Genomic DNA, 14,744 nt, shown 5'->3' on the forward strand with positions numbered 1-14,744 from the left:
CAGAAAAAGGCCGTTTGTGGGACGATGTTGCTACGTATGCACTCCCCAGAGCCGGGTAAGCAGATTACAGACTGGATTATGTTTGACAATAATGCATAGTTGCAGCGTAATGAAGTTTCAGTAGTTTTCTTACTTTCAGAATTAAGGTCACAATGTTCTTATTTCGTAAAGGAATATAGTTTTTCTCCTTTGTTTGTGGTTATGTTTTCTGTGTCGTGGAATTAATGGATGACACAGACCTATTGTGGTGCTTTGTCTTCTGCTTTTTGGTGCAGACTTACTCCTTGCACAAAACTCTCCAGCACTTCAGAATTAGCACTAGGAAATTATTGGAAAAATTATATGGAAAAAATATCTGCTCTGCTAGATTAATAATGGGAATTTGGTGCAGATGAAGGTGTCAAGACTTACTTTTAGGACACTTAATTCTCTCTCCACAAAATAAGTACAGTTTTGAAAGTAAGCAGTATGCTTCCCTTCAAACTTGAAGAGGTCAATCCTGTATTTGAGGAACAGATTGGTTTTCTGCACCTCGCTGATTCCTGGCTTCTCTGCCCAGCCTGGGAACAAGGAGTGCCAGTTAGGATAGTGGGGATATTTGTCTGCTGGGAACAGTGTCAAGATGGTGGCTCTCGAGGGGTTGCGCAAGCTGATTTAAAATGTGAACTTTACTGAACTGCATTGGGCAGGCTTTCTGTGAGCTGGAGGTGCAAAAATGCTGAAAAATGACATGATATAGTTTGGAACCAGTTCATTGTGTAATTTGACTGCGTGTACATCCTGAACTTTAAATTGCACTCAGTTACACCTGCACTGAGCTCCATGATTGGCTGCACTAGAGTGAGTATTTACTTGTTTCTTTGACCAAGGAAAAGTTACTTTTTCACTCTGTTCCTCTACCACAATAGAAAATTGTGGCAATGACTTAGAAACATGGGATAGAAATCCAAATGTGGTGTGAAGGCTATGTATGATATGGGCAACAGGACAAGCAATTAGATAAACTGAAGCTGCTTCTACCAGACGCTTAAGTGTTTTGACTTGTAAAAAGGTGTGTAGGAATCCTCAATTTAGGCCTTCATACATTTAGTAATTATTCTGTTAGTAATTAGGCTGTTCCTTTTAAGTTGGGAATTATGCTTTAGGAAAAAAAATCTTGTTCTGTATTTTGTGCACTTAATAAGGAGCTAATTACCTGTCCTGAAATCCCACTTAGGAAAGGGGCATGACCTGATTAAGTCCTTTATTGCCTTCTGCCACAAGGAGAAAATGCCACCCTTGCAGCAGAAGATAACAAACCAGATCCTCTCATTAGACTCTAGTTATTTAACTTTTTTGAGCTGCCTATTTTGTTAATTCCCTTAAGGAAAAGGAATGGATGAGTGAGACAGAATTCCTTAAGTGTGTTGGCTAAACTAACAGCTTACTGGTGCAGGGAGTGGGAAGTTTTGCTTCTCCCTCTTCTGTTCCTTCCTGTTCTCCTGGAGGCTGATCAAGTTCACTAACCAAGCAGAAAACTACCTGCTTTATTTATTCATTTAGTCTGGCTGTCTCAGTTTTCTACCTTTCCTGACTGAAGTTGGCTCATTAAGGGGTGTGATGAATGCCAGAGCTGGTGTAAGTTAGGAGGTAGGGCATAGTTTTTAGTGGGAAAAGAGAGAATGTGGTGGTGGGAGCTGGGCTTCTGTCTTGGGCAAGATGGAACTACACAAGCAGTGGAAGCAGGGACGGGTATCCTGGAATGAGTACAGGGACATTTCCCGATTGTGTAGGGACGAGGTCAGGAAGGCCAAGGCGCAGCTGGAGCTGAACTTGTCAGGGGATGCCAAGAAAAACAAGAAGGGCTTCTACAGGTATGTAAAACAGAAAGGGAAGGTTAAAGAGAGTGTACTCCCCCTGATAAGCAACAATAGTGATCTAGTAAGAACAGACGAGGAGAAGGCTGAGGTTCTCAACAACTTTTTTGCCTCAGTCTTCACTGGCAGTCTCCTCACAGCTCTCAAGCTGATGGCCCACAAGTCAGGGACCAGGGAGGCAAAGTCCGTCCCACTGTAAGTGAAAATAAGGTTCGTGACCATCTGAGGAACCTGAGTCCTGAGGGAGTTGGCTAATGTAGTTGCCAAGCCACTCTCATGGTATTTGAAAAATCATGGCACTCAGGTGAAGTCCCTAGTGACTGGAAGAAAGGACACATTATACCCATTTTTAAAAAGGGTAGAAAGGAGGACCCTGGGAACTACCGACCTGTCAGCCTCACCTCTGTGCCTGGGAAGATCATGGAACAGATCCTCCTAGAAGCTATACTGAAGCACATGGAGGACAGGGACGTGATTCAAGACAGACAGCATGGCCTTACTAGGGACAGTTCCTGCCTGTCCAACCTAGTGGCTTTCTACAATTAAGTAACTGCATCAGTAGATAAGGGAAGAGCTATGGATGTCAACTATCTGGATTTCTGGAAGGCCTTTGACACAGTCCCCCACAAGATCTTTCTCTCTAGGTTGGAGAGATATGGATTTGATAGGTGGTCTGTTCAGTGGATAAGAAATTGGCTGGATGGTGACATCCAGAGGGTAGTGGTCAATGGCTCAATATCCGGATGGAAGACAGTGACAAGCGGTGGCCCTCAAGGGTCCATACTGGGACCAGTGCTGTTTAATATCTTAATTAATGATATTGACAGTGGTATTGAGTGCACCCTCAACAGGTTCGCTGACGATACCAAGCTGGGTGGTGCAGACAGTGTGCCAGAGGGATGAGATGCCATCCAGAGGGACCTGTACAGGCTGGAGAAGATCAGGCCTGATGGGGCTCTAGTAAAGATGTCCCTGCTTACTGCAGGGGGGTTGGGCTAGATGACCTTTGAGGGTCCCTTCCAACCCAATACATTCCATGATTCTGTGATTCTTGTGGTGGCAGGGAGATGCTGTATCAGCTCACTTGGTCTCACAGAACCACGTCTTGACATAGGGTTGGGGAAAAGTTAAATAAGGAAAAGTTAGTGTGTGATGTTACAGCTGGAGGATGACTTTCACAGAGTGAGGTTATAACCTATCAGTTAGGGCACTGGCGTGGACTTCGGCATTCAGTGGTACTTAACTTTGCTGCTTTTTTGGGAGACAAAGAACAAGTCATTTCACTTCTTTTTTCCAGAACATTTCATCTAGCTGTAGGATCCACAAAAAATTACCATTGAATAGTCAAAGAAATTAGTATTACCTTGAAGTTTCCTCTGAAGAGCCTAGAGCAACAATTTCTTGATTGTATGAACTACGCAGTTACGCTTTCATGTGGGGCAAAAGACCCTGTGCTCCCACTGTAGCACATAAGTTCTACCTGATTTGTAAATGACATGGGACACTCATATATTTTAACTTGTGGCAAATGGTGTGTCTTAAACAAAATGCAAACAAATGAGACGCTTGTCTGACTCCCATTGCAAAATTGGTAGTGAGGCTGTTCTGCAGCTACTCTCTTGCTGGTGACCGTCTTTCTCCTTCGCTGTCCTGTTTTTGCCTTCCTTGACATGCACAGTGCCAGTGGTTTTAGCTGTAATTCGCTGTTGGCATGGTACCAGTTTTATAATTGAATATTATTTGGGCAGAAAGAAACTAGTCTCTCCGTCAAGGTGCTTACTTGGAATATGGAAGATTAAAGTTTAGGTCTTCATGCCAGGGAATATTTATTTATTTATCCAAAGTGGAACTGCTCCCAAACTCATCCTAGAACAGCTAGTAGCCTGACATATAAATTTGTACCGGGGATGTAGAAGGTTGGATTGAGTTTCATGTCCAGGCAGAGCAGTAGTGTGGAGATTTGCCACCTAACCATGGATGGATATCCTGACCCTTGGGCTGCCGTTACGTGGTGACTGATCTGCTGGCAAACTGGATGTCACTGACTGAGCATCCAGAGGCTCATGTTTATACTAATCCTGAATGTGGCTTAATGAAGTTCTGTCTCAAAGATGAGTTCTATATTATGACAAGTTCTGGTTTATGTTACATCAGAATGTGATAAAATATTCTGGCTTGGAGAATACACAATACAACCATTTCTGTATGCAGTAAAGCTAGAGAGTACTTTGAAAGTGCTGGAGTTGGGAATAGTGACTTTCTGAATTTCATTTTCATTTCAGAACAGTTTGTGTGTACTATATAAGCACATTCAGCACTCCTCTGCTTTGGCTTTTGTTTATAACAGAGGTGAAAACATTGCATTATCTTAAATGTTGTGATGAATGTAAAGACACAACTATTATGTAATGAAATAGTCCACCAATCTTTTTTTCTTGGTTTTACAGGATAACTTCTTCAATTCTAGTATTCCTTCTTTGGGTCTACGTAATGTCATATATATCAATGAAACACATACGAGGTAATGTAGCAAGTCTTTCTTTTGCTTTTAGAATTCAGTATGTTTTGATCTTACGACAGGGCAATCTCTAGGATAGTCCAGACTGGGTGAACATATATTCCTGTCCTAAAATGTAGAAATTGATGCTGACTTCAGGATAGTAATGTACTTGTTAAATCCAGCTGTGTGTGGTTGGGAGATGGGCAAAGTTCTTTGGGGTTATAGGCAAGGAGTCTAAGGGTCAAACACTTTTCACAAAAAACAGAGCATGTTTAAATCCTTTCTCCTTTAGTGCAAGTGGCAGCATCCATAGCATAATGCTGACAGGAGATGTTTTATTCCTATGCTTAAGAATGACATGAGGCTGCGTTTTAATTTACTGAGCAGATCTGGCTCACAATTTAGACACTGACTATTATCACTAATGACAATTAAATCTGAACATGTCTTACGAGGCTCTCTCTCCTCTGCCTCAGTGGCAGCGTGCAGCTCCTGAAGGATGGTTTATATGTCCTAAAAATGGTGATATATCTTTGTGTTATTGGAAATATATCTTGTGTTCTGGAATGAAGATACTGGAAGTACACAAAAATCTTTATTCTGTTCTTTGGAAGTTAATAATGCTTGCTAAGGTTTTTACAGTAATCATTAGCATAAGCAGATCCTACAGTGTTTGTTGTAGAGTGAGAGCAAACAAAGAGAGGCCAGCAGCCTGAAAGAAATGAGCCAAAGTGTCTGAGTGGAAGAAAGACAGCATTGTGCTGTGCTTGAGAGGGAGGAAGCTAATGTTAGAGGCTGTTCTTTCTTCAATTTGAATTAATTATGTTTTTTCAAGAGTTGAGCTTAGAATACAGAAAAATAACAGAAATAGTGTTTAATTTTAACTTTTTTTAAAATGAGTTCAAAAGTCTAATGCTTGGATGGTTTTGAATGGCCAGAGCTACTTAAATTAGAAATATAAGGACAAGAAAATATGGGTTAATGAATTATTCTGAAATAAAATGCCTTTAGCTCAGAACATCATTATAGTCTGAAAATTGACAATTTTAATGAAGTTCTGAGGTCCCATGGGGTTACATAGTTAGTTTCTTGGCCTTAGAAAGCAAGAGGGATTCTCTTTAACTGTTAGTGTCCTTGTACTGTATTGAGATGTTACCACAGCCTTTTTCTGAGCTGTGAATATGTCAGTTTTATAATATATCTTGACTGGGTCTATTCTGTATAGTTTTTGTCCTCTATCATTACTACAGAATTAGAAAACAGATTTTTCTAATTATAGTATGTCATATCTAAGCTGTAAAATGAATGTAGAAGCCTTTATACCTTGACAGATCCTCGCAGTAGCTGTGTGCTGTTGTGATGGAATGCTCAGAGTTACCAAAACTCTTGTCAGAAAGAAGCATATCCTTAACTTTGCTTTTTAGACAAATTCCAAGACTCTCAAACTCCAGTTGGAATGCAGAAATGGAAAACCAACTAAAACAGAGCCACCAGTCTGTGTCCCTGACAGGATGAATAGCAAAATCCTTTGTCCTTTGAGACGATCTGAGTGTTTGTAGAACTGTTTCATGTCAGACTGTGCCGATGGCTTGTGCGTGTGAGTGATCTCTGCGCTCAGGTGGTTTGGCCTTTTACGGTGTAAAAGTTCCTTCTCATCTTTCTTAGCTGGTTTTAACACATGTATAAATTTCCTGAAATGTGGTAGGGAGGTTTAACAGCCAAGATCAGTAACTCAGGTGATGACAAGGAGTGAGTCCTTGGCAGCACTCCAGCATGGAAACCAACATGATCATTGCCACCCACGGTTCGGTTTGGGACGCTCGCTGGAGCATCAGCGATGCATTGCACCGGCAGTCCTCGGGACAGGGATTGTGCATAATACTGAGTGCTCTGGTCTTAAGAATGGCCAGAGTTTAATTTCTTCTTCCAGCTGTGTAGTTCTGCCCCATCACATCAGCTCTGCTGTTCAGGGGTCCCAGCTCTGGTTTGTGGAGTGACCCACATGAGGGGTGGCTTGTCCAGTCCTGGCCTGGTGAGTGAGGTAGGGAATTGTGAGGAGAGAAAATAGTAATGAATATTCCCTGCTGGGGATTGGATTTTATCCCTTCCTGTGTCACATGCATTTCCTATGATGTTAGCAAAACTGTTCAAAATAACATTTTCACAGGTGATTGCCACTTACATGATCCTGAGAGTAGAGGACAGGGTTAATTTAAAAGGCAGAGTCTGGCCACATAAGCTAAGTTGCCTTGAATGGTAGAGAAATTTCCTGATTATTTAGTTTACTTCTGTTTACTTCTGTTAAAACTTTGCAAAGAGAAGGCATGTAGGAGGCATATAGGACTGGATGTTTAAAAACACTGGAAAGGAAGATAAGATTACCAAAAATGTGGTTTTAGTGTCGGTGGCTAATGCAGACATATTTTGAGAAGTGCCTGTGAGAGTTTACCCTGTGCACACAATGTAAGCAGCTTTCCCAAGAGGGCTCAGCGTTACTTGAAGAAGTTGACAGACCTCTTAGCTGGGTATTTACATTCCTCAGTGGAAAGTCACCGGGTCGGAAATGGGCACTACATTTTCTTTTATTCTCGCTGAGCTAGGGAATTGGTTCCCTCGGACAAACAAATATGTGTGTGCTGGTTTGTAGCTACTTTCCTGTGATAATATGGATCTTTTAAGGCCAGTATCACCCTGAATTGAAGCAATGCAGACCTTGGTTGTCTCAGATATTGTGCTACACATCAGTTACTTCATCCATAACATTAACTGACAATTTACTAGAAGATACAGAGGCTTTTAGGCAGCCCTTCATAAAATTTTACTTACTTTTGCTTCTTAATTGTATTTTTAAAATTTGTTTTTTTTGGCAGTGAAATATTTTGAGGGTCACACTCAAATACCCTTCATATTTTTGTAGATACAGAGGGTGGCTTGCAAGACGCCTTTGTTATGTCCTTTTTGTGCAAGAGAGAGATGTTCACAAGGGTATGTTTGCCAAGAATCTGACAGAAAATGTGCTGAATAACAGCAGGTAAGATAATGCAAAATAAACTTTTTTTTTGTATAACTGATACATTATACTGTGATTTAAGCATTTGGAAACAGCAGGTTTTGAAAATCAGACTATTTAAAATATTAGAAGATACAGTATCTTCAGCACAACCCTTCAGGACTGTAGCTTGCAATTTCTGTTTGAATAATAAAAAAGGGGGATTAAGAATTGCAGTTCTCCAGGTGCATGATGCATAGTGGGTGGACAGCAGATGCAGTACACAGAAAAATAAACTGCTGCATGGAAACTCTTCAAACTTTTGTTTATCTAAGTCATGTAAATCATTACCCCTGAAGTCTTACTGCAGTCATCAGAAATAGTTGGTGTTTCAGAAATAATAGGAAAGCAGCCTTTCAGAGTACCTTGAGTGTACATCAAGACAATGAAGCAAAACTGGAAAAAGGCTATAGAATGAAATACCCAACCTTTATTTTATGGATCTTGTTTTCTGTTTCATATACTGCATTTTAAATGGCACGTTGAGCCCCTGGTTATGTATTAAGGTATCAGTTTTCCTTGGACACAAAGAAATTCAACCACATGCCTGCTCCTTGAGTTTGCTTTTATCAGAAGCCACGCACTGCCTACATTAACATTCCTAACTGTCCTGAATTTTTAATGTTCAAGTCCCACCTGAACATGATAGTGTTGCTTTTGAAATCCCATGTTGTGCCACAGTTATGGTATATTAAATCACTGAGTCTCACTTAGATATGTTTTAAATGGGGAAAACAGCCCTTATAAATAGCCTAGTAAAACTGAGAATTCAAGGGGGAAGGTGCTGTAGAAGTGCAAAATAGCAGCTGTATAAGTCTGTGTAATGAAGTAAGTGAATTTGCTATGGCAAGAAAAAATTAACAAAGAGGAGGTTTTAGCTCTTCTTTCTGCATTTTTAACCTTATTAACCATTTCTGGAAATTGATGATCAACACTTAATATCAGTGATCAGCTGTGTGCATACTGTTTTATATGGTCAACTTTTGAGTGCATCCATCATCCACCTATTTAATCAGAGCTTAGAAAAATACTGAATTGAATTTAATGCCTTTGGATTACACAATAGTTCAGTATGTGTGTTCTTTTATGCCTGCAGGTTACTCCTGTGGTACTGTATAGCTCATTCACAGCAGTTGTTGTCTGTATCTTGAGGTCTTCTGTTGTGGGACTGTCTCATAAGTCTTACTTTTTAATGTTAGAGTCCAGAAGGCAATTGTAGATGAAGCTTCTGAACCAAGTGCTCCAGGTAGTTTTGCTCAGACGGATCCTAAAGCTATCAATAAAGTGAAGAAAAAAGCTAGGAAAATTCTCCAGGAAATGGTAGCAAATGTGTCACCTGCTTTAATCAGGTAAGAAAAATAGCTCATTAGTATTGTCAATGGGTAGAAGGATGGCCAAGCTCTCTCTGTATTATACCAGCAGAGCTTGTAACACATTATTCATAAATAATGAATAATTATTCTAAAAAATAATACATTATTCATAAATATTATCCCTTTTCTAATGTTACCTAATGAAAAGGTAGTTATTCTTCATTTTCAGATGCAGCAGAAACCCTCCACATTTTCAAGGGATAAATCTTCTGATAAGATTAAATACAGACACTTTTTTTTTCCTCTTGAAACTAGGCTTGTGCTAATATTAGTATCCTTTGTTGTTTCAAGCTGATAGGAGCGAGAGCTGCAGCATCTTAGACTGTGAAATATCTTTTTTTCCAGTAGGCTATTGAATCTCATAACCTGTAGTTATAAGTCTCTCAGTCTTCTCTTAGATAGAATATTCTAATGTGGTGTCTACCTTTACTAGTAAGGATAAATTAGTCTCTGTCATGTTCCTAGACCACTTCACTGATTTTTGTGATGCAAACCCTATATTTTTTGTAACTATATTAAGTTCTCCCACAGACCAGATACAGACTGTCGCCTAACATGTCACCTAACTAGCTTAGTTATTTTAATTGATCAGAGGACCTCCATTCACTTGCCTTTTAAGTTCTCCCACAGACCAGATACGGACTGTCTCCTAACATGTCACCTAACTACCTTAGTTATAATTGATCAGAGGACCTCCATTCACTTGCCTCATATGTAAAGCGGTCTCTGCTCTTTGAACTGGGGTTCTTTGCTGAGGCTGACACTTAACAAGTTTTGTGTCATAATTACAGGATGCTGAAATGTGATTACTAACCATAGCTTAGCTGATAGGCAAAAACTTGTTAAGCAATTTGATTTTTATAGTAAATTTGTTTGAATATAAAGTAATCAGATTTCATGGCTTTGCCTGTAGTCATATAGAAGCAATATAAAACAGAGGCAGCAATGAATGAAGCTTTTTGCATTGTGTTTGTTCTTCCTTCAGACTGACTGGCTGGGTGTTACTGAAGTTGTTTAACAGCTTTTTCTGGAATATTCAGATCCACAGAGGTCAAATAGAAATGGTCAAAGCAGCAACAGAGGTAAGGGAAGGTGGGAAAGAATCTAGTAAGGCAGATTTCTGATGTAGTTTATGTTAATGTTTACAGTGCTTTCTCTTTTTAGGAGAGTTCTACTAAGTCTGTATGATATCAGATTGTAGATAGAACTGTCTCATTTCTGTGAAACAGTGTTTAATTAAATATAATACTCTGAGTTGTGTAACCTAAAATACTATGTGAACTCTTATTTTAGCTTTGTTTCAGGATCAAATTTTAACTATCAGGCTGAATTATTATGTCAAATAACCTGCATCCAGCATTATTTCTTTTTTTGTGCTGAGGCAGCCAGTAATAAATTAATAAGTCTGTTTAGGTTTTTTCACTGTTACCTTGATTTGGAATAAAAATCTTTAAGATAAACTTTTCCTATTTCTTACTAGCAATCTGTTGCCAGTCCTTTTTTATCTATTGAAATTGATCAAAATAACTCCTTAATTCTACCATTTTCTTTACATTCCAATGAATTGATTCTTTTTAGAGGGTTTACCTGAGAAAGATGGATTAGAGAAATTAACAAAAAAAAAAGTTCCTAATATTTTCTGTTATATTTTGATTATAGTGTTTGGGAACCCCACTATTCATAGATCTTTGACAATATCTCAAAAAAAGAAAATAGCAGTACTTTGGTAACACTGATGATTTGGCCACATCTTTTTCATTGTTTCATTGTTGTCTCAATACTATGAGTCTGAAGAAACTGGGAATATTAATAAATTTTTCTTGTAATGCATACAGCTAAAAACTACAGTCCATGAAAGTTACAAGCACAGTTGACTAAAATGTTCTTGTCACAGCTGAGTGAAAACTAGAAGTAAACAAACTGAATTATGGTAACCAGAAAATACCGTCAGTTCTGATAATATGATGCTAACAATCTCAATGATGAATTTTAGAAAAGGAGTAATATTCTGCATTTTTTACTGTCTTCTCTCTTTTTTTCTTTCTCTCCCCACAATAGATGAATTTGCCTCTTATCTTCTTGCCTGTTCACAAATCCCACATTGACTACCTGCTCCTTACATTCATTCTTTTCTGCCATAACATCAAAGCACCCTACATTGCTGCAGGGAACAATCTCAACATCCCCATCTTCAGGTAATAACCTCTTCTTATTTGAAAAAAGACTGAGGTGGGGGGATCTTTAGGTGACCTGTTGTTCAATATATCATATGTGCAAGTGTAAGAGAATATTGGGCCATTATGTAGAACTTCTTTGGTTCCTATTGCAGGCTCAGAGAGAGAGCATAAAAAAAAAATCCTTCAGAGAAATTTTTTCATAACCTAAGTAGGGTAAGGAAGGATATTCCTTCCTTCTAGGAGTCTGAAAGTGGGTAGGTGACTAAGGAAAGATGAGTATGTGAAAAAGTGTTCTGAATGGACAACTGCTTATTGATGAAGTTTAATAAGCTGGCTAATTGGCAGCGATAGCACTGAATGAGTAACACTTTGTGGAAAAGTACTCCACGTTGGTCTTTGTTTAAATTACATTTCTGGTGGCTAAAGAATGTAAGAATGTCTTTTAAGGAGTATTTTGCCAGTGAGACAGAATTTGGGGATATTCGATTTCTGAAAAACCACGGGATATTGCAGCAAATGATGAGGAAAGAAGGGGGAAGTCTTAAGTTAGAGGATGTTTTGCACCAGTAGATGCTGGTTTGTGATGATCCCAGTAAGAAAGGCATTTAGACTCTGTATTATGAAGTGGCAATTAAAAAGCTATTTATTAGGGCCAGCAGTATAAAGAAAGGGAGACTAGCACAGGTAATCTAATGTCACTTTAGATGCTGGGAAGCCGAAGTTGTGCGGCGTCCAGTGGGTCTCTGATGCACACATAGCACACTGCCCACAGAAATAGAGTTACCCCATTTTGGTCCTTCAAGCTAGTGTAGGATTTTCTTACAAGAAACCAACTCTATTCATCATTTCTTCTGTCAGGCAGAAAGGATGTTCTCATGGGAACTTCTTGCTGCACTGTTAGATAAAGGCAAGGCCAGGCAGGTGTCATAATTGCTGGTGCCAGGTGGGAGCTGCCTGCAGGCTCCTCTGTTAAAATTCGCTGGCTGAGCCGATCCTGCAGCCAAGGGGTATGTGCAGTGCAACACGGGCACGAAGGCCATGCTCTATGTGCAGCACACCACAGACCTGGGACAGCTCAGGTTAACTGTTGTGTGGGTCTCAGCATCTCAATGTAGAATAGTCGTCTGGTCAGGGTCACTGCTGAGGGTAAGTGGTCTGTCAAGGGAGTGAAATGAAGCAAGACTGTGTAAAGAAGCCTATTTTTAAGTTAAATGGAGTAATATTTGTGTGGTCCCATCATGTGCAAATAGTGTAATAATACATTTTAGTCTTTGGGGATTTTGGTAATTTCAATTCCTGTTGTGTGCTAGTAATTTTGTACTGGATGTGTAGTAGTTTCCTACAAACTAAAAATCTATGAGTGTAATTCTTCTTTATTATGTAGCACATTGATCCGCAAGCTGGGAGGATTTTTCATTCGTCGAAAGTTAGATCAGAGTCCTGATGGTCGTAAGGACTTCCTCTACAGAGCTTTGCTCTATGTGGTATGTGTTTCTTGTCTTTGTTTCTGTAGATAGCATTTTGGTCAGGTGGCAAGCTGGAAAGTGACTTCCAGCAGTCCGGGGGTGTTTTTTACTGCTTTGAGTTTGCCTTGGGGTTCATGCTGCAAAAGCAGGTTACATTTTTGTGTGAAGTCTTGAATGTATGGAATAAAAGAGAATTGAATGCCCAACACCTTTGAGGATGAGATTTTCACCTTGCATGATCTTTAATAAAGAAGTGAAATTAGTACTCTCTGAATTAATGTTAAACTTAAGCCTTGTTTCTCTGATTTATACTGGGGCATATTTACACTGGTTCTGTTAACTTAATGGAAGTCTCTGTTTATGATGCGTTGATGTAATCCTTTGTGCCATTCACTATAATAGCTGTATTTGCATCTTGGAAGATGCTATGTACTGAGGAACTAGAAGAGTTTTATGCAAATTGGCTAGATCAACTGTTGCTAGAGATGCTGTTCTTGAACAGATTACATTATACTCCTTGTATATTAATGTAAGTTCAATTGCAGTTTGGTCTGGGTTTGTGTCAAGCATTATTATTTTTTTTTCCACAAGATTCATGCCAACTCGTGATCTTCCGATGTTTTTAAAAGGAAATGGTTGCTGACAGTAGGTTTCAAATATGAATTTGCCAGTATAATTAGATATTTATTTTTTCCTCTTTTCCAATCTTTTTGTATTCAGCACATAGAAGAATTGTTGAGACAGCAGCAGTTTTTAGAAATATTCTTGGAAGGCACACGCTCTCGAAGCGGAAAGACATCTGGAGCTCGAGCAGGTCTTTTATCTGTTGTAGTGGATGCTCTCTTCTCAAATGCTACTCCTGACGTCCTAATTATACCTGTGGGAATCTCCTATGATCGCATAATTGAAGGTCACTATAACAGTGAACAGCTGGTAAGAGCAATTGACCTTGTTTTGCCTAGGGAATTTTCTGTTTATGTGCAGGAAAATGTGTTACCTATTTCAATTATGTGCTAGTAGTCCTGTCACATGTAACTGGTGTTAGTGTTGAGGAGTGTAGAGCCATGAATCACAAAACCTCTCTGATAGGGAGCACTGAGGTATGGGTGACATACTTCTAAATGCAAATTAATGACATAAAGTAATATGTTCAACTGGCTATATATGGAAAACAATAGTTCTCTTGATTTACTTGAAGTTATGAGGTGTGTCAAAAGATTCAGCCTTGTTCTGTCTGCTGTTGCATGCATTTTAATTTTAAATGTAACCTTTTAATTGCAAATTGGAAAAAAACCCAAAACAACCACCCATGTTTTCCAGGGCAAGCCTAAGAAGAATGAAAGTCTTTGGAGTATAGCTAGAGGAGTCTTCAGAATGCTGCGGAAGAATTATGGGTGTGTCAGAGTAGATTTTGCACAACCATTTTCCTTAAAAGTAAGTTTGATATTTTGAAGATCCTCTTGAAGGTTTGACATTTTTGATACTTCAATAGTGGGACACGTTTATTTTGATTTCTCTTTGTGGGTTATCATCACTAGCATTATTTACTGAAGCTCATTCCAGTGGGATAAAAATGTCCCTGTTTTGATGAAGGTGTGAGTCTTCAGACACATTTGTGTTAAGCTGAAATAGTCTCAGAGTTGATGTAAAGGGTTGTGTTAGTTTTGAAACAGTGTAAGTATTTTCAGTCAGTTTGTTTTGCTTTGACAGACAATCTTTAAAATGATCCTTGTACCATGTAGTAATTCTTTGAAGTTGTAGAGACATTTGGAGTTGAAAGAAACTGAATATTTTTCTCCAGTTTGAGTAATTGAATGGCTTACACTATAGTTAAGGAAGGACATTTCTCTCACTGTATTTTTAAAAAAGCTAAGCAAATGAGTAGCTATAAAAATATCACGGATAATATAGCATAAAAATGTGCATATTCTTTGAAAGTCCTAGTTCATTATTTACAACTATTACCTCTACTGGTTCACTGAATGCTGTTGTGTAGTTTCTCAGGGAATGGGGGGTGTGTGGTACTAGCTGCCTTCACTTTTAAATTTTCTCAGATCTCTTTGCAGAATCTGCTAGTACTGAATTTACCTGCATTTCACTAATCTGTCTTCTGCTGCAGTATACCTTATTTTTTAGTGTGACTTTAATAAGATTAGCTACTGTAACAACAACCTACTAGAACATTATTCAAATTAATTAGGTGTTCTTCTTTCTGCCCTACTTCCCTCAGAAAAGCAGTAGGTTGGAGTGCTTTGGAGGGTTCAGTTACCACAGCATGAAATTATTGTGGCCATCTGCACTGTATTATAATTAGCATAGTAGG

At 39.0% G+C, this 14,744-nt stretch overlaps 1 protein-coding gene across 1 annotated transcript in view; it reads left to right on the forward strand.

The window, feature by feature from the left end:
* Positions 1 to 14,744, forward strand: part of GPAM (glycerol-3-phosphate acyltransferase, mitochondrial) — a 30,088-nt gene that overhangs the window by 2,159 nt on the left and 13,185 nt on the right. Inside the window, exons 2-10 of the mRNA XM_010176787.2 lie at positions 1 to 55; positions 4,304 to 4,377; positions 7,274 to 7,387; positions 8,605 to 8,754; positions 9,764 to 9,860; positions 10,837 to 10,973; positions 12,340 to 12,439; positions 13,142 to 13,354; positions 13,742 to 13,855. The exon at positions 1 to 55 is cut by the window's left edge and continues 62 nt beyond it. Coding sequence (XP_010175089.1) covers positions 1 to 55; positions 4,304 to 4,377; positions 7,274 to 7,387; positions 8,605 to 8,754; positions 9,764 to 9,860; positions 10,837 to 10,973; positions 12,340 to 12,439; positions 13,142 to 13,354; positions 13,742 to 13,855 — 1,054 coding nt within the window. The remainder of the gene's footprint in view (positions 56 to 4,303; positions 4,378 to 7,273; positions 7,388 to 8,604; positions 8,755 to 9,763; positions 9,861 to 10,836; positions 10,974 to 12,339; positions 12,440 to 13,141; positions 13,355 to 13,741; positions 13,856 to 14,744) is intronic.

The sequence above is a fragment of the Antrostomus carolinensis genome, unplaced genomic scaffold (genome assembly GCF_000700745.2).
Source record: "Antrostomus carolinensis isolate BGI_N321 unplaced genomic scaffold, ASM70074v2 scaffold9081, whole genome shotgun sequence".
NCBI lineage: Eukaryota > Metazoa > Chordata > Aves > Caprimulgiformes > Caprimulgidae > Antrostomus > Antrostomus carolinensis.